General features: G+C 37.7%; 1 protein-coding gene across 1 annotated transcript in view; it reads left to right on the top strand.

The window, feature by feature from the left end:
* Positions 1-170: 170 nt before the first annotated feature.
* The window catches only part of cenpe (centromere protein E), a 53,835-nt gene continuing 33,846 nt past the window's right edge, over positions 171-20,159 (top strand). Inside the window, 29 exon segments of the mRNA XM_037677819.1 lie at positions 171-236; positions 2,092-2,201; positions 2,313-2,402; positions 2,493-2,611; positions 2,713-2,832; positions 3,082-3,163; positions 3,261-3,328; positions 3,426-3,500; positions 3,607-3,658; positions 4,028-4,115; positions 5,049-5,178; positions 5,450-5,569; positions 5,678-5,830; positions 5,913-6,066; positions 6,165-6,264; positions 7,868-8,228; positions 8,305-8,361; positions 8,696-8,863; positions 9,790-9,864; positions 10,045-10,113; positions 12,493-12,624; positions 13,530-13,707; positions 13,805-13,959; positions 14,826-15,119; positions 15,305-15,469; positions 15,747-15,863; positions 15,944-16,114; positions 16,438-16,644; positions 16,730-16,804. Coding sequence (XP_037533747.1) covers positions 181-236; positions 2,092-2,201; positions 2,313-2,402; positions 2,493-2,611; positions 2,713-2,832; positions 3,082-3,163; positions 3,261-3,328; positions 3,426-3,500; positions 3,607-3,658; positions 4,028-4,115; positions 5,049-5,178; positions 5,450-5,569; positions 5,678-5,830; positions 5,913-6,066; positions 6,165-6,264; positions 7,868-8,228; positions 8,305-8,361; positions 8,696-8,863; positions 9,790-9,864; positions 10,045-10,113; positions 12,493-12,624; positions 13,530-13,707; positions 13,805-13,959; positions 14,826-15,119; positions 15,305-15,469; positions 15,747-15,863; positions 15,944-16,114; positions 16,438-16,644; positions 16,730-16,804 — 3,741 coding nt within the window. The 5' untranslated portion in view covers positions 171-180.

Raw genomic sequence — 20,159 nt, 5'->3', positions numbered from 1 at the left:
TTTGGATCTGTCCACGCGACGACGTTACCCAATCAAAACGAAGCAGAAGAAGTTTCAAATCAGCTTTAACACACGACGTCGGTCGGTTACATATTTTCCGATTTACGCGTCGCTGTTTTCGAAACGTCCCAGTAGTTTTTCAGTTTTTACACATGATACAAGAGGACACATAACATAAAAATGGCAGAAGAATCGGCTGTAAAAGTCTGCGTAAGAGTCCGGCCGATTGTTGCGAGGTAAGTCTTTAATTAGTCGCTGCGTACATTATCTAAACTTTAGCTAACATAAAGCTAATAACCGTTAAAAATGTGTGTAAGCGGGACTTGTTGGCTTGAGTATAAAAGCTTAAGCCAACTCTAATTCATTTATTATAACACCTACTGCAATGTTTCCATTAGATATTAGTATGACTGGTTACTTTTAACAAGCTTATAATTTATTTATCGAACACTACGATACATTTTCTTCGTTATTGTTTTTGTTCTGCCCGTCCTGTTTCAAAAGTAAAGTCGTACTTTTCCATTGTACATAAACTAGTAGGCTTGAATTTCACTTAGTGTTTTATTTGGAGCAAATCCTCGCACAGGCATTCAAACTTCCTTGTAAGAGCATTCAGGTAATGATGGCCTTGACTTTTTGTTCTTGTGCCATTTACGTTTTATATATATATATATATATATATATTAAGCTTTATTTAAGCTTCACTAGGATACACCGGGAAATTTTCAGCAGCTTGAATTTGTTCCAGTTCTGCTCCCCACTGACAACTCTAGGACTTGTCAGCAGCCAACAAAAGTCCAGTGATGAATGGTTTATTCCTTCCAGCGTTTGCTCCCAAAATCATGTTAAGTTAAAATCATGTTAAACTGGACCCCTACCCTACTTATATGTGGTACCGGTATGTGGTTAGTGACGCACATATAAAGATATCTTGGCTTTAAATGCTTTCATTTGTTCAGCTCTTCAGGTGCCCCTACATTCTAGATAGTTTTTTTTTAGTCTCATGATAAAACACATCTGTGCTCACTGACTTTTAATACAGTCTGGAAGTTGTTTTTATTTTCTGGCACTAATGATCAATTGTTACGCTGATTGTCCTCCTTTTGTTTTGCACAATGAATTCCTCATTATCACCACCACAGAGTCCAGCTTCAACTCCCTCCACTTAACACCCACCCCTCCACCATCATTGTCATTTCATAACTTGTTAGAGCCTCGTGCTGGTGAAGATTCTGTCATCCAGGACTTGGAAAATCCCCCAAAATGGTTAAAAACAAAACAACTGGACTTTATTATCTAGCTAAAGACGTTTCGCTTCTCATCCGAGGAGCTTTCTCAAAGAATGGAGATTGTGGAGTTTTGAGTTATAAGTTGAGGTGTTCTGCAAACTAGATTCAGGGGCTGTTTACATGACGTCCCACCACGTTCCCTGAGGTCAGCGAACCAGTTGCTCCTCACAGTTCCAGGAACTCGTCTTAAGCGCAGAGGTGACAGGGCCTTCTCTGTAGCAGGACCAAGACTCTGGAACGAGTTACCTCTGCTTGTAAGACAGGCCCCCTCCCTCTCGGTTTTCAAGTCCCGTTTAAAAACTCACTGCTATTCAATAGCTTTCAACACAAGATGATCTGTGTTTTGATCCTGTATGCTCCACACTGGTTTGTCGTCATTATCTGCATCGTTTTTTGTCTATATTCTGATTTACCTCATTTTGTATTTTGCTTTGTGTGTTACCTGTTGTTTTGTCTGCACAACACTTTGGTTGGCTTTGTAGCTATTTTAAGTTTGTTTTGTATTGAAACCCTGGCACAACAATTTCCTGCAGGATCAATAAAGTTCTTCTCTTTCTTTTTGTCAAAATGATGTGTGCAAATTCAGCAAAGCATTAAGGTGACTTTATAATTACTCAAATTTATCTTTCAACACAATTGTGCAAACTAGTGGAAAACCGCTTGTGGTGGTAATGTTTTATTTTGCAATTCTACTGTAAGGTCTTTAAAGCACAATGGAACTATTACTGGTATATTTTTGTGGGAGTGATGTTACAAACAAGCACTGCATTTTAACATTCTTTTATTTATTTATTTTAACCAGGGAAGAATTGACTGCATTGGAGAACACAGAGCCTCAGCTGTTTTGGAAAGCTGATAAAAAGTCAATTCATCAGGTTGATGATGGAAGCTCCAACAAGAGTTTTAGTTTTGGTATGCTTTGCAGCACTCATCGACTTTTTAAAATGTTTTGTGATCCATTTGATATGCTCACTTTAGTACTGGTAACTGAAGTGTATTTTACACTTTGTTTTTTTGTTACAGACCGGGTGTTCACAGCTGAAGAGACAACCAGTCAGCTTTACCAGGCTGTTGGAAACCCTCTGGTTGTTTCCACGGTTGGAGGATATAATGGTATGTGTGATGAAAAGAGGATTTATGGAAATTTGTTATTTGTGTATGCCACTAACTTTAGCTGCTTTTTTGTGTCTGTTTGCTTGGAAGGGACTGTATTTGCCTATGGACAGACTTCATCTGGAAAGACCTTCACTATGATGGGCAGTGACCATAACCCCGGAGTCATTCCTATGGCTGTGGAAGATGTCTTTAAAACTATTAAATCTGTAAGGATAGTTGAGCTTATTTGAAACATACTGGAATATACTACACACTTATACATTTCTAAACAATAGCTCTTTTTTTATTTTATTTTTTTTATTTCAAGTTTCCAAATAAGGAGTTCCTTCTCAGAGTGTCTTACATGGAGATCTACAATGAAACTGTGACTGATCTGCTTGTTGACAGCTGGAAGAGAAAACCTCTGGAAGTTAGAGAAACGATCAACGTAAGTGACATTTGCTGTTTGTGGTATGGATCTTCTTAAATATGAGGTTCTAGGTTTAGTTTAAAAGTTGAGGCTGTCCACATGGAGAATAAGAACTTCACCAGATGATTTCAGGTTGTCAGTCATTTGTTGGATCCATCTCCAACAAATGGAGATTGTGAATGAGTTGCTCACTAAAATGTGCCGATTTCTTTTGTTTCATCAAATCTCGTTGAGTGTGTGAACCGTGCTTTGCTGTTTTGTGTGCAGAAAAACATCTATGTGGCTGATCTGACGGAGGAGCTGGTCACATCTACGTCACAAGTTCTCGCCTGGATCAGGAAAGGAGAAAGTAGGATTTGATATTGTTCATGAAAACAAATGTTTTATAGCAGTAGCTGCTGACTAAGTCACATCCTCTTTGTTTTCTTCATAACTTACCTTTCTAGAAAGCCGTCAATACGCAAAGACAAAGATGAATCAGCGAAGCAGTCGCTCACATGCCATATTTCGGATGGTAAGCGTGCCACCATTTTCATCTTCATTAGAGATTTGGGTAGTTCTCTTATTTCAAACTTTTTTTTTTTTAAATTAATTATTTTTACTATTATTAGATCATAGAAAGTCGGGAAAGAGGTGACCCAGCATCAGGAGACAACACTGATGGAGCCATTATTGTGTCTCATTTAGTAAGTTACTGGACTTTTTTTACTTTGCGTCTACTGTACCTCCTATTTCACGTCCATATGATCGTTTGCTTTGTAAAAAAAATGACCCCTGATGTTTGTCGTCTAGAATTTAGTGGATCTAGCTGGGTCAGAGAGAGCGAGTCAAACAGGAGCTGAAGGTAAACTGAAATGATATACAGTTTTTTAAAGCTGCAATACAAGCTTGACTTAACGGTAAATGTGATGGAATTTTATTTAAAGTACACTACAAAGCCTGGAATGCCATTTTATTTCATTATTGCTGAGGCAGAATGAAGGGTTAAAGTTGACCCATCTGTTATGCCTCTGAGCCAGTTATGGATACTGGGTGGCTTGTAGTGCTCCACTCAGAGCTGCTGACAATCCTCTCCTCTGGTTCTCTACTGCCTTAAACCCAGCTCAGAAGTGTTGTGTGAAAAAGAAACTGTCCAGATGATATGATTAATCTTTTTTTGTGAGGCTTTGGAGTCTATTCAGTGAATGCAACTGCACTTTTTTTGTTATCCTAGGCGCACGCTTCAAAGAAGGTTGCAATATAAATCGCAGTCTTTTCACACTTGGTCAGGTGATCAAGAAGCTAACCGATGAAAACCAGAAGTAAGTACCGTAGATTATAGATATTCAAGACACTTAAGTTTTCTTTCCATAACTTGTGATTCTTGCTCTTAATTATGGTACATATTCTTCTATTCAAAAAGGTTGCTAGCCCAATTCTCCCCGTTAATCAAAGTACAGTAGTCCCTCGTTTATCGTGGGGATCCGTACCCTGAAGCCCCGCAATGAGTGAAAAACTGCGAAGTAGTAACTGTACTACAAGTAGTAAGTAGTAGAAAAGAGCACAGAATGTCATGATTTCCCTCTCTGTGCCTCCGCTGCTCTCAGCCATCTGCAAACGCTCTCGGCCACGCCCACTTCTCCGCACTGCAGCAGATCAGCTGCAGCAGGAAGTTTATCCTGCAGTAAGGGCTGCACAGGAGGAAGCTTTTTCTGCAGCTCTGGGCTGCACAAAAGAGCAGCATGTGCTAAATAATTTAATTAATTTAATTAAAAAATTCCATGCCCATCGTGCGACTCATCCATCAATCAGCCAATTGTGTGTCACGTACAGTCTTATTTTGAAAACCCGCAGTGGAGTGAATGCGCGATGAACAAACCACGAAGTATCGAGGGACTACTGTAAATTTCAGTCAGCTTTTGTCATACAGAAAGATCTGACCACATTATCTCACATTAGTGATTACATCGTCACAACAAATGAGGAGTTTATTTAGTGCAGTATAGTGAGTAGTATATTCTTATATTTTCTGTTAAATTATTTTTATTTCTTTGAATTGATTTTCTCTGAGTACTCTGATTTCCTCCCACATACCAAAAACATGCATGTTTACCTCCTAATACATTTATCAAGTTAGTCCCTCTAGAATTCATTCTCATTTACAACAGTGAGCTCACCAAGAGGCAGCAACAGGGACCTAGAGGAAAACAACTGATGTTTTTTTTATTATCCTAAATGAACATTGTTGTCTTTAGTGGTTTCACCAACTACAGAGACAGCAAGTTGACTCGCATCCTGCAGAACTCTCTGGGTGGAAATGCTAAAACTGTCATCATCTGTGCCATCACTCCTTTCACACTGGAGGAGACCCTCAGCACTTTGCAGGTTGGAGAAACTGTCCCCCTACACACACCAACTCTGCTTTTTAAATAAGTTTGACTTGACTAACTGTGCTTTGACATTTCACTCATTTCATCATTTATGAACAAAAAGTTGCACTTTTTTTCTTGAATTTCTCTGTATCGTTTTTCCGTCTTTCTTTCGTAACAATACTTGAATAATGTCAGGTTAAAGTAAATCAGTCACTTTGTTTTAAACCAAACTCTGAAGTCTAATCAAAGTAAATGGTAAATATGAAAATTATCCTTTCTGTTAGTTTGCCAGCACAGCAAAGAAAATGAAGAATGACCCACACGTAACGGAGGTGTCAGATGACGGAGCTTTGCTCAAACGTTATCGTAATGAAATTGTCGATTTAAAGCGACGACTTCAGGAGGTAAGTATAATCTTTTATTTTTTGGTTCAGTCAGGTTTTGTCTTTTTTGTTTGCTTGCTGTTTTTCCCACCACAGCTCTCGATCTGACTCGTTTGTGATCTCACACAGGTTACCTCGGTCACACACACCACAGTGACAGAAAAGGAGGTTCTGTCTCAGCTCCTACAAGAGAAAGACCAGCTCCAGAGAGAACAAGAATACCGGATCAGGAACCTTACCCAACTGCTTGTTACCAGTGCAAACCTAGCTCCTGCTCAAAAGGTCACTACTGCAGGGATAAAGTGAATATTGCCATATGTCTTCTGCACCGTCAGTGTTCTAATGAGTTTTGTTCTGTCATCAGATGCGTAAACGCAGGGTGACGTGGGCTGGAAAACTGTCCAGACTTTCCCATCAGCCTGCAAGTGACGATGATGGGATGTCTGACTTGACTTTTGGAGAACCTTTCAGTCGGAAGGGGAAAGCACATAACTCCTGTTTGACAGACATAGGTGAAGGTAAAGAGCAAAACAAATAATTTCAAAACCTTATATTGTCCTCATGATATTTATATTTTTGATTGAAATCCATGCACGCAATCGTGTTGTTTTGACAGGTGATGAGTTTTCTGATTCTCACTGGGAGATCCCCGAGGAGCCGTCAGATGAAATGGATACGAGTGAGAACTTTGTGACTTTTCGCAGATTTGGCAACAGGTGAGTTTCTGAACAGTTAGTAAAACTGTGGCTTGTTGAATAATTCAGGAAGGTCTCTTTAAAGTTAAAATCCTTAGCAGTGGTGGCGTCCGTATCAATGAAATCATCCAGATTTTGGTCAGCGTTGCTTCCAGCCTCATTCCAACATGCATGAATGTTAATGAAAATATTGCTATAAACTTTGTTTTCTTTTTTTGTTTAAACGTGTCAGTAAATACTGGATGTGTAGAAAGTATTTCACCTACTGTGCTTTTATCTAGAGTAACATTTCAAGTTGACAAGTTTTGGTCATAACTGAATGTTTATACTAGAGGTTCTCAATTTTTTTGCATTCAGGGTAGAGCTGCGATTTCTAGCCCGACCCATTGTTATGGAAATGAACAAAAATACTTTTGTTTTTACATATTGTATTCAGTACTGTTAGTTAGTTTTCATTCTTGTGAGGATTTGATTACACTAAGATACCAGTAGCCACTTTATTTATGGCTTCTGGACAAAACATCTTTTTCTTCTGCTGAAGACTCGATCTTTGCTCTTATTCAGATGAATAATCTCTGCCATCCAAAACTTACCCAGTTAGTTTGCTTATAACTCACGATTTCACCTTAAGAACTGATTTCAAACTGAGCAGCAATGCAGAGATTTTTGCCCTGAATCAAATTTTTTTTTTCATTTATTTTTGTAGCTTCAGTACCTAGAATATTGATATATTCTCCTAATTTTATCCACGAGGCACGTGTGTCCACACAATATAATTTTAACACCGTCCAGATTGAAGAGTTTACAGTTAGTTCAATAGGAAAATGTGTTTCTAATGTCTCAAAGCGCCTCTAATCTTAAATAAAATTAGTGTTTCATGTGAACTCTTCTTTTTGTAAACCTTTTTCCCACTGCTGTCAGTTTCACATTTATTCCTCCATAAATGTGGTGATCCTGCTGGAAGTTTCCCAGGCTGCACAGGTTGAGTTACAACTTCTATAGCTGCTGTTGCTATTTACAAATGCAAAAAAGACTATTCTGTGCAACAACAACAACAACAAAAATTAAAAAAGCTAATGTAATAAGAAATTAAGTTATTTAGATTTTAGAGGCTACTAATTTATGCATGAACCGCCTTTAATTTTTTGAGATTGGGGCTGTTTTAAGAATGCAACACTTTGTTTTTGTATTGGCCCATAGCTTGTCAGTCAGAATTAAACTGTTTTGCCATCGACCACTTATTAACAAAGCTTTTGATTGATCATAATGTGTAAACAGAATGCCACTTCAAAGAATAGGAACTATTACTTTACTACAGCTAACATTGCATCATGTCTCAATATTTTAACAGACATGTCTTAAGTCAAGACAAATGCGTTACCGGTACATTTTTCTCCTTATTCCTTTATTCTTGACTTAAGACAAGAGGAGTAATGAGGAAAATGTAACATTTTTGTTTTAAAAGACACTTAATCCCCAAACCCTTTAATTTAGATGCAATTCTATGTTGTGTATTTGGTCTGTATAGTTACTACGTTCAACTTGATATCAAACTACTACGAGAAACAAACCTATCTTTTAATGTTTACCCTGAAGCCATTTGAATCTTGTGTGTTCTGTTTAGTTCCACAGACTTTGAGTCTCCTGAACCGATAAATCAGTTTTCCAAGGAAGTGACCGACTTGAAGTTGCAGCTGGAGGCTGAAGTCCAACAGAAAGAGGAAGCCAACAAAAAAGCAGAAACTTTAGAAGGTAAAGTGGCAGAGCTGCAGTTGCAGCTCCAAGTAGAAGCTCAGCAGAGAACGGACTCTATCGAAAGAATGATGGCGGCGGAAAAGACTGTGGCAGACCTGGAAAGACACCTTCAAACGGAAGCTCAGCAGAAAGAAGACGCCATGGAGAAAACTGTAACGGCTGACAAGAAGGCAGCAGACCTGGAAAGACAACTCAGCCAAACTGAACAAAGCCTGGCTGAATCTAAATGGGTAATTTAAAATACATGCCTCATATCTGCTTTTTAGCTTTGGAACGTAACGCTCACATTATGATGTTGTTTTCTAGATGACAATGGAAATGGCAGAAATCATTCAGATGTGTGAAACTTTGGCTTCAGAGAAGGTAACAATTAACAGCATTCTTGCTCTTATTTGTTTTCACCTCACTAAATTATTAGAAGGTAACCAAACTTTTATTAACCAAAGGCCACTTTGACCCTTGGGCTACATGTTCTCCACGTGTGGCATACATGATGAAATCCTGCTGCTTTAACACTTCAATCAAACTATTTATTTAGAATATTGTGTGTAGAAAGGACATGGTTCCCATTAAAGAAAGTATTTTAGCAACAACAGCAAAAAGTCAAAATGTTCCAACATGATGAAATGGGAAAGGAAATATTTGGTTTATGTATTTGAAATTATTTAAAAAATAAAAGTATATATGTTATTTACAGGACAAGGTCACTGCTGAGCGAGACTATCTAAACCAGGAGCTGGGGTCGTTTGAAGAGCAGACTCAGAAGTGGAAGCAAGAGATTGCTTCTCTGTCACAGGAGCTAAAGGAGAGAAAGGAACTGAATGAGTTTGAGTGTCTGGAAGCAAACTTCTATGAAGAGCGAGAGGTAAACATTTGATACAATACAAATGCATTCAGACTTTCTTTAAAGAGATATTTCAAATATGCATTTTCTTGAGTGGGGTTTTGAAGAGTTATCAGTAATCAGTGTCTTGCCTGCTGTAGATGGTCATCAGAATGATCTCAGCTTGGAACAAACAAAGAAGTAGGACCCGACAAAGACTGTGGCCAATTTAATCAAATGTTGTTTGTTTGTTTTTTTTGTTTTTTTTACTGGCTAAAACTACTTTTAAAAAAATAGCCGTTTATGCCAACTCAATTTTTATTATTATTTAGCTTTAGTGATTTTAACTCTTATCTTTCATTCCAATGCCAGTTAGGCTTATAATAATAATAACAATAATAATTATAAAAATAATACATTTTATTTGAAGGCGCCTTTCATATCATTCAAGGTCACCAAACAAAAAAAAGAAAGATAAAAACAATAAAAGATAGATATCAATTAAATCAAACACAAGTAATGGTAGATTACATAATGACATTAAACAGAATAAACAAGTATGAAAAAGTGAGTTTTAAGGCTTAACACATTTTGTTTTGCAAAGGCATGTTTTGTGAATATTTTCTGGTAACAAACTGCAGACCAAAATGGTAAACAACCACAGGCTTCTACATAATTATCTATTGCTAAATTGATAAAAGTAAAAAAACGATAAGTTCACAGAGCATCAAAACACGTCCCTTGTTTTTAAAGGTTGGTCTTTCGTATGACACTAGGCTTTTATTTTTGATCATTAAAATGGGACTGACATTTTTATGATAATTATCAAAATGTAAGGGAAAATCCTAGTGTTTGTCATTTCAAATGCTTAATTTTTGTTTGAATTAACTATCCATCATTTGTCTTTAGCTCTTTAACTACCAGTAGTTTTATTTTTTACACTGTTCTCTTTTAATTAAATTTTATAGAACGAGCTACAAAATGAATTAAGTTGCCTGAAGACAGCCGTCAAATCATCTGAGGACCAATGCCTGAAACTGCAGGTAAGATGATGATCTTTGAACATGGCAAATGCCTCATTTTTCACTATATTGTCGTGTTACTGTTGTAATTTTATCCCAAATGTACAGCTCTAGCATTGAAATGAGTTTCCTTGTTCACTAGAAAATGACAGTGAATAGTTATGAAGTTTTTCTTTTCTTTTTTTTTTTTTTTTGCTTCAGAACAAACTTCAAACTTTGTCTGAAGAGCTAAAGAAGAAAACTGAATTTGCAGACGAACTTCAGCAAATGGTATGTTTATATTGTTTTTAGTTTTTGATGGATTTTTACTATTGTTTTACATGGCCCTTTATTAAAGTTTGCGTACGTTTTTTTGTTTTTTAGATTTTTTTATGACTACAAGTACACAGTTGTAGTTTACAAAGACGTATTAAACCCAACTTTTATAACGGTGGAGGATGAGTTGACTGTAGTCAGCCTCATACTTCCTTTAAAAAGACAGCTTAGCTTTAATATATACAGCAGGTAAAACACCAGTACCTGTTCCTACCACAGACTATTTTTAAAACAACTAGACTCACATTGACATTCATTAATACAGTATAATGTATGTAAAAAGTGTAATTTTGAAATTTTACTGAATGATTCAAATGGTTGGGTCTACCCCAGACTATTTGCTTTCCAGAAACCTCACTGATTGCTTACCTAAAAATAAATATATGTGCAAAAAGACTTGACTTCAACTAGAGAAATTGCATTTCCTGTGAAAATGCAGTGTGAACATTCATTCAGCCTTTATTTAGACAGGTTAATCCCATTGAGCCTCGAGGACTCATTTACAAGAGAGACCTGATTTTAACAAAGCGTGATGACAACAGTGGATAACAATGACGACAATAGACAATCATAAAAGAGGCATACAGATTTTATCTTTTTTTTTTTTTTTTTTTTACAAATTAAAATATGGCAAAAAAAAATAGTAGCAAAAACAGCTAGATTATAAGGCGAATGTAGAAATTGTTGTCGTTATCTGCTGTTATCACTTAAAGAAATATTGACGAACTTGTTGAGAAACAGCTGAAAATATCTTTAAAAAAAACTTGAAAGCTGCGTCATAACAAGAAATTGTCCGTGCGTTTTCCATAATCGCTGAACAAATTAACAGGTCTGTGCATGAAGTGCAAAATATGGGAACGACACGGGAACGATCTAAAGAAATGAATGCACGTCTATCTTGGTGGGATGGTCCTGGATTACCTCATTGGTTATTCAGGCTGGACTTGTGGTCACATGATGACAGAGTGGGTGGAATATGAAGCCCTGAGCAAGTGTTGTACATGAGGGCATTCTATCTGTGTCAAAAACACCTGCCCCCCAAAGAGGGATGGTGTTCCTTTTGTCAAAGGAAAATGTTAGTCATCGGCTTGAAGTTACCGAGAGATGACAGGAAATCTGTCAAAATAATATATAAAAAAAGAACTTGTGAAAATTATGGGGGGGGGGGGGGGGGAATACAAAATTTAGTCGCTCCTGCATATAAAATGCTGGGTACAAAGTGTGAGGAAAAGTAGCCGCTGTACACACCGGCAATTATGGTAAGTATAAAATGGCATGAAAATTAGGAACATTGCTAAAAAAGAAAATAACATAAATTATTCAAAAAAACAAACAAAATGAGCTGAAAAATAACTGAAAAGTCAGAAACAAGCTAAACAAAATTAGCATAAGAACAGCTAAATAGTAACTTAAATAGCAGAAAAGGATGAAACTTGCATAAATAATCTGAAAGGAGCATAACCTACTTAAATTAGCAGGAAGAAGTTAGAAGAAACATACAAATGTTGTAGTTAGTAGAAAGAATCTGAAAGGAGCACAAAACTACTGAAATTAGCTGAAAAACATTTGAATTTACAAAAGGAAGCTGAAAGAAGTCAAACCAGAACAAAATGTGAAAGGTTTCAGTAAAAGGTTATAAACAGATCTAAAGATTTAAAAGATATAAAATTAGCTCAGTTCATTTTCTATGAGAAAACATGACTGAAAAGGCTAAATATTTCAAAAAGCTAAAGCTGCACCAGCACCAAAAGTCATTGCAGGATTGTCCTGAAAGAGCTGAACGTTTTGAATTATGATTTGTTTAAATAGCGCAAAACTTTTTGAACGAGAAAAATGCTGAAAAACGTACAGAAGAGTTTAGAAGTGAAAACTGGATCACTAAAGTGTGAATGCAAAAAAGTTAAATCTGGTCCTCTGGACATTCAAAAAAACAAAACAAAGCAAAAACATATAGAAACGTTTTTTTGTTTTTTGTTTTTTGTTTTTTTGAATGTCCAGAGGACCAGATTGAACTTTTTTGGATTTTTCTACCTGGATTATTGAGCATGCATCAGGATAAAGTGTGAATGCTTAACACGCATTCACACAATTACAGTACTGCTGATTTTCTAAGCAATTGGGTTTAATGCTTATAAGATTATTTATAACAACCACAGATTTATTTGTTTAATAAGAAAATATTGACCTTCAGGCTTGTGCTGAAGCTGCAGGTGGAATTACTACTGGTGTTTGGACTGCAAGCGGGTTGTGGATTTGGATGTAAAAAAAGTTGATTTTAAAGCTAAGAATGTTGATGAAAAAGTGAGGCTGAATTGTTTTGTGCTCCGTCTGCAGAGTGGTAAGGACTTGGTGCAAGAAGTGGCAAAGCTGCGTCGCTCTCTGGATGATGCGGAGGGAGTTAGCAGAGACACAAAGAAGGAATGGGCCTTTCTTCGGAGTGAAAACATTGCATTGGAGGAGCTGAAAGTAAGTGAGAGTGCTGTTTTTTATTTTGGGGGTAAAGTGCTGCGAAAGTGTTAAAATACTCGAGTCCAAAGTATTTTGTCACATCCATCTGTCTTGTCTCAAAGTAAACTTTCTAGATCAGGGCTATTCAACTGGTGGCCCATGGGCCACTTCTGGCCTGCCGATGACTTCAGTTCAGTCCAGTCCACCGATGAGTTCATCATTTTTTTAAATTAATTTATTTATTTTTTGGGTTCTGTTTATTGCATTTATGATTCAATTCAATAAGACAAACGAATTTGAAAGGTAACATATCATTATAATACTTGGTTTATTTACATGACTAATTGGTGGATGTCTGGCCCTGGCCTGATCTGCTGGCTTTCAGAAACGGTGGCCCCCTGAGCAGTTTAGATGAATAGCCCTGTTCTAAAACACACACACAATTTATGAACTAATGCCTTGTTATCAGACATATCATGCTACATTATGGGCAGATAACTAGCAATATATTTATTTAGAGTCAAAATATGGCTTGTGTTCCTTTTTTTAATGTCCAAGCTTTATTTTGTAATGTCAAAAATAGATTGAAAACTCAGAAGTCTAGAAATTTTTGTTGAAAATATTCAGGAGTGTTGAACGTGTATTTCAGTATAGCTTAGTCTTTAGAAAAATATGATTTCATTATTGTAAGCAAAAATATCTATCGTACTGTTTTGAATCTTAACAGTGAGTTTTTACAACATGTAGCAAACAAATGGTTAAGAACACGTTTCTTTTCAGTATATGCAGAAAATCTTGCCTTCAATTTTTGTTGTAGTCACACGTTTCAGCTCGGTTTCATTCATACAAAATTCCTCCATGTTACTATATTTTCTCATGATAATCTTTTCTAGCTTTTTAAATCTGTATTGTGTTTTCTCCAGGTGAGCTTGACTGCCAGGCAAGAGAAGATGGAGGCTGAGATGAACAGACTGCTTTCACAACTAGAGACGGAGAAGTCTCGCTACAAAAAGATGGAGACTGATCTCCAGAAAGAGCTCAATATTGTCTTTGATGAAAACTCAAAGCTCACCACTCTGCTAGACGGCAAAGTCCCACAGAGTAATTTTATATTTTGTGTGTTTTTAAAATATGACATGAGATTTGAAGGCGTTTGGGTGTTTAAAATCAAGTGGGAGTCATGAGTCTTTGTCTGCAGATCTGATCGACAGTGTGGAACTTGGAAGAACTGTAGCCAGACTGGAGAAGGAGCTGGCAGCATCTTGTGAAGCAGAGAAAGCTCTCACAGCTGAGCTGGATAAGCTGGCTTCATTCCAGACTCTTCCAGTTCAGGTGGAGAACTTAACAAAGCAGGTAAATATGGAAACATAATTGTTGGATAATTTAATTACCCTTTCATCATTTCATTAATCAAATAAGCCACTTAGAGGATCCAAGAAGATTTTTCAAATTGGTTTTACTTGCAAGGGCGCAGTATTGAAAACTGGTTTACAAAGATGTTACACGAAGCTCTGGTCACAATGTTTGCCTGCAGACAGTATAAAGAATTGTCTATAACACTTTAGGGCTGCACCTAATTAATATTCCAATAATCGATTAATTGGTCTATATCCCCCCCCCATTAATTGATAAATCTGCACAAAAAAAAAATATCCACCTCTTTATTCCAAAATTGACCATTTGACTGACATGACAAATCGCACAAAAAAACAGGTCACTACTGGACTATTCTGTTAGTAAAATATTGAATAATAAAAAAAAATTAAAAAGTTTGTCAAATAGCTTTACTAAAAAAATTAATGTACACAAAAAATGTATACAAATGTATGCTTTATACCTGCACAATATGTAGGCTCAGGCTGTAAAATATGTCCTTGAGAGAAGAATATATAGCCTATTGTTTGATAAGATGGTTTCTGGGGCCCGCCCTCTCCCCTGTCGACCCCTCTGATGCAGCCATAGTCAAAATGGTTCAAAACGTTGTTAATATCATTTGTGGTTTTCTTGTTTGTTAATTTCTATATTTTATTGTTTTATCTAACCGTATTGTTTCCCTTCCCTTGACCCTACAAGTGCATGTTGGTGCTGACAAACCAGCACTGTAAATAAGAATTTGTTCTTAGTGTTTGTGCCTGGTTAGATAAAGGAGAAAAAAAAATGGTGCTACAAAAGTCCTCTGTATCTAAGAGCATAAACATTTTGTTATTCTTCTCTTTCAGGTTTGTGACCTGACTGAGGAGCTGCAAAATGTCCAAAATCAGAAGGACGACCTGCGTTCAGGTCGAGCTCAGTGTGAGCAGGACGCTCAGCAGCTACGAGACGTCCTGCAAACATTAAAGGAGGAGATGCAGAGAATTCAAGCAGATTTTGATGTTTCTGCTCAGAAGGAGAGCGAGCTGAGGCATCAGTGCGAGGATGTAACTCAGCAGCTGCATTCACTTCACTCAGAGCTGGAGCGATCCGAGGTTGAGAGGAGCCAACTTGTAGCTTTTCTTGAAGAAAGGGACATGAAGGTAAATTTAATATTATCGTTTTTTTTCTATGATTAAGATTCGAGTTTTCATTTCTAGCTCAGAGCTTTCACAGTTTATATCAGAGCTGTCGTGGTTTGGGGATTGCCGACGTTGGTAGACTTTTGCAGGTGTAGTTCCATGTTTCACCTCTACACACTGAATCTCAGATCTGTCCATTTTCACAGCTGAAGCAGCTGCATGAAGCACTTGAATGTGTGCAGACAGAAAAGGAGGCTCTCCTGTCTGAACAGAGGGATGCAGAGGAGATTAAGAAGCTGCTCTCCACAATATCATCCCTGAGAGCAGAAGGAGACGAGCTCAGGACAAACCTGCAGACACATGTGGACCAGGTGACTTGAGTACTTCATTTCTACATAGTAACATTACACACATCTCCTAATATCCTAGAATTTTTATATCTCAAAACCACTCAATACACATAAACTGCTTTCAGGAAGCGCCCTGAATATTCATTTGAGAATATATTTGAAAGTTCTGTTCTGCCCACTTTTCCTAGTTCAGTCTTATTTGTATTTATTTTCTTCTTGATTCATTACTAGATTTGCAAATTAAAGTCTTTCATTCATCCCATTTTGGGTTTATAAACACAACTTGTTCTTATTTCAGGCCACAGAGACAAATGTTTTGTTACAACATCTTCAACAAGAGCTTCAAGAACAAAAGCAAAAGAACTCTGATCTGATGAAAATATCTGAGCAGAAGGAGAGTGAATTAGAGGAAGATGTACGTAAATATGATGTTGTTTGAGAAAGCTTCATTATTTGTTATCAACCACACTGACTGATGTGTCCTTTTGAGATCAGATACAGAGATTGTCTCAAGAGCTGCAGGCTGTGCAGGATCAGAAAGCAGCTCTGCAAACAAGCAGCTCTGAGAGCTCTGCAGAACAGGTGGAGACGCAGCTTTCTACTGCAGCTTCTCTCGCAGCAGAAAGAAACCAGCTCAAAGTGGATCTACAGGAGAATGTTGAGATGGTCAGTTTGCATACAGTCTGGTGGAAATAGTAAAGTTATTTAGGTGCCTGCTGATAACTTGAATGTTCTCTAACAGATGTTGAGAGTTGAGGACAGGTACATAGCAAAAAATAAAGAGCGCTAAAGTTGGTAGATTATTCTTGAAACTGGCTTAAAACTGTAAACTTTGGTATAAAGACCTTGTGAAATCTAATTTAGACATCAAGAAAGCGACTTCGTTACATATATATATGTGTGTGTGTGTGTGTGTGTGTGTGTGTGTGTGTCAACATTTCATAGTGAAATCAACAATACTTTTTTTTTTTTTTCTCACTACCTTACAGGTAAGAACTTTGACTGAAGAGTTTGAGAATCTGCGAGCAGAGAGAGATGCTCTGATGTCTGAGAAGGAAGCCAGCAGTCAGACCAACACAGAGGAGATGGAGGAGCTGCAGCACAAAGTGACATCTCTCAGGGAGGAGAGAGATCAGCTGCAGGAGGATCTGGAGGCACTGAGAGAGCAGGAGAAGCGGCTCAGAGCTGAGCTGGAGGTGAGGAAGTTCTCTCCAAGGGTGACCAGTAAGGCTTTAGTGTGTTGTGGTGTGCACAAACTTGATGCAGTTCCTGTTTTTACAGGAACAGATATTCCAACAGCAGCTCACCTCTAAACCACAGCCATTGACAGACGAGCAAGAATCCTATCGACTGCAGGTTCAGACACATCATTCTTTATTTTCCTCCTATGGTGTCTAGTTGTGCGAACGTTTATGAAGCATTCACACTATTGTGATCCATTTATCTTCCATACATTTTTCAGCATCTTTCTCGTTCTGCAATTTTTGTGCCATTTCAACAAATCATATATCAAAACGTTCAGTTCATTCAGGACAATCCTGCTATGATTTTAGGTATTTGTATAACTTTAGATTTTTGAAATATTTAGCCTTTTCTGCCATTTACTTTCTTAAAGAAAATTAATTAAGCTCATTTTACACCCTTCAAATTAGGGATGCACAGTATTGGATTTTTAGCGATATGTTAAAACTTATACCGATATTTTTAATATACTTTGTCAGAATATAGCCCTCTTATTTAGGCTTATTTGCTAAGACCTGGTGACATATTCAGTAACAGCCATATGATATGCATAGCACTTTAACTTATATTAAATGAAAAGTGTTAAATGTTATTCATTAGCATTAGTCACCTGCGATGCTGTCTCACTTGTGGAGGCTTGTTCCAGGTTCCTAGCTACAGTGTGTGGGATCCTCTGCACTCTTGTGCCTAAAGGACAGCCTTTTTAAGTTGAAAGTTTTTGTCTATCCATTGTGCCATTAGACTAAAGGCTCCAGTATACTCGCACGTCCTGTCGCAGAAACTCTGCGCACTATGCTCAAAGGGTTGAGACTTCATACTCAAGCATCCACCCGGAGCGGCTACAGTCAGTTCCACAGACCGGACAAATTGAGTTTGTCGATTGGTCATTTGCTGACACGCCTACTGGATTGATTGACAGGTTCTTCTCTCTCTCCCCCCCCCCCCAAAAAAAAAAAAAAAAAAAAAAGAATTGGCAGCTCCAGCCGCAGCGGTGTTCTGTGTTTATATGTTGTTGTAGATGAACAGATGCTCAGATTCATCATTTAACACGGATTCCTCATTTTTCTGGACTGAATAAAACGTGCATTGAATTTAAGGAAATGCAAACGTGAGACGTCATTTATATTTGACCCATCAAAATGAATGCGGTCATTTATTTACAGAATCAAAATTTAACATCAAACATTTACATTAATTTGGCAAATTATGAAAATAACAACATAAGCAATCAATCAGGAAAAATCATACGGCCATGATTTTTCCGTTGCTTCACCACAGCGATGTTATGAAAACTGTACAATTATGATCTTTTACCCACATGAATGTGGGTGAGCATTTTACACAGACATTTCTAAAATATCTGGAAGAATTTCTACTTGATAGAAAAGTTTAAAGATGGAAAGAAGTTTAGAGGGAGTAAGATGGTGTGTGAGGGGTGAAATGTGTTCACCAGAATCGACACTCTCCGGCTTTCTTCAGCTTTTCCTTACAGTACACTTAGGTGATGAAATCGGCTCCTTTACCTGGAGATGTCTCAGGTGAGATTCCGTTTAACGCACCCTTTCAGCGTCTCAGTAGGATGCTGTTACTCGTCCGAAGTAATGGCGAGGCTCTGTTCGACACATATTCACCTCAGTGGAAAATGTTATAATCCCATGGAACTCGGAAGAGCTCTGTTGTCAGGATCATCCCGTCTCTCACAGAACTGGTTGGACTGTGTATCCAGCAGAACTCCAACAGCACTCCAAGACCGACTTCAACAGAACCAAGACCGAGTAGACCAGGAAGTACTGACATTTTAAAGAGCTGTTTCCCGGTTCACTTTTGGGATTTGTTCATTGGTCAGAAACGACCAGACGGGGTGTGTTTTGTGACGTAAGAGGTTAGAGACAGCGAGAATTGTTATGAAACAGATCAGAAATGTTCTCACAGACAGAGAGAGTTTTGTTTTGGCGCTGTTTCAGCAACAGGTGCCAAAACTTCTCTATTTACGTCTGAGAGGATTCTAAAAACATGACAGTTTTAACATAACAACTTGTTTTTCGTTTGACTCCAACCTTGGAAACGCACACTTGCTCACTCAAAGGCAGAAATCAGAAAATGCATAATTATTCTGTTACAGCTTTGACATGAGAATAAAAATCATTACACAGTTAATAAAATTGATTAGTTCACTGCCACCTCTAAAATGGTTTGAACTAAGACACTTTGATTATCAACATTTGAAAAATAGTAATGATAATAAAAAGAGAGTGTTCTTTTCACTTGAATCTTCAAGAAAGAAAGTCTCAGGATGGGTGAACCTGTATTTCTGAGTTCAAATGAATGAAATGACAGTTCCTGTCCCACAAGGTTCTTAAGGTCAAGATTTTTGACCTTAGACTTAGTTTTTGACATGGGCCTAGTCCACTACAGTCCCCCCTTTGGAAATCATCACCTGTCCATGGGGATGAATTCCAACTATGGACTTACGCCGTCAATTGTCCTTGAAGCTTGATGTAATCCAGCAAAGAAACAAGAGTCAAGAGTAATCCAGCAAGGAAAACAAAAGTCAAGGTAATTCCACAATGTTCTCGGTAATTCCATTGTGTTGATTATAATCCCACATCGTCTCGATAATTCCATTGTAGCAATGCTTTAACCCCTTGAAAACAGAGTCTGTAATCCATTGGAAAAAGTCATATAATCCACAATGGTAAATCCACAACGATTGGAAGTGTTGATTAATCAGCATACAGAGGGGTACCCTTGGGTTGAACTGAAGAAGCGGCCACTGGATGAAGAGTGGAGACCAACGTCAGGATTGCAGGTCGCCTCCAGCGAAGGTTGTCTCCAGCGACGTCCAGCCTGTGTCGTTCTGGTTCAAATGTGTCATGCAATTATGTGGTTTAAGGTGGGCTTATGAAGGTGATTTTACATAAGGCCTTAAACTATATGCACCTGGTGTGTAGCTATTATGGTTGGGAACAGCTACGACTACCAGTTAAGGGGTGGACCATGCTGAAAAGGGGTAACTACAGGGGTTTAAGCCTATAGAAAAGGTTTCCAAACTACTTTTCCATTTCTAACTTGGGTTAAGTTAGCCTTACATGGCAAAATATAGTTTGGTTCAAATGTCTGTTGTCTTTTAGACGAACGACTTGAGATTGGGTGTTTGGTTTCCCCATAAATGTTTTTGGAAGTCTATGGCGAGACTTATCAAAAAGAATTAGCTATCCCCCCCCGAATAGAATTGTTCGAGTAGGTTCGGCTTAAGCGATGTGAGATCAATGTAGATTATGGTACTTAAGGTAACAATAATATACATTGACTCCGCAAGGATTGCAATTTAGCGAATGAACTTCATGTTGGCATGGTTAAAGGCCTCTTAGTCTCTAACTTAACTTACACACAAGATTCATTCTTACCTCAGAAACAACCAAAACCAATTCAACAACGTTTCAACACCGACAAGAGTAGTGACTAAGCA

This window comes from Nematolebias whitei, chromosome 6 (genome assembly GCF_014905685.2).
Source record: "Nematolebias whitei isolate Nwh7 chromosome 6, NemWhi1, whole genome shotgun sequence".
In the NCBI taxonomy this organism is placed as follows: Eukaryota; Metazoa; Chordata; class Actinopteri; order Cyprinodontiformes; family Rivulidae; genus Nematolebias; species Nematolebias whitei.
This window is presented reverse-complemented; position numbering and strand designations above follow the sequence as displayed.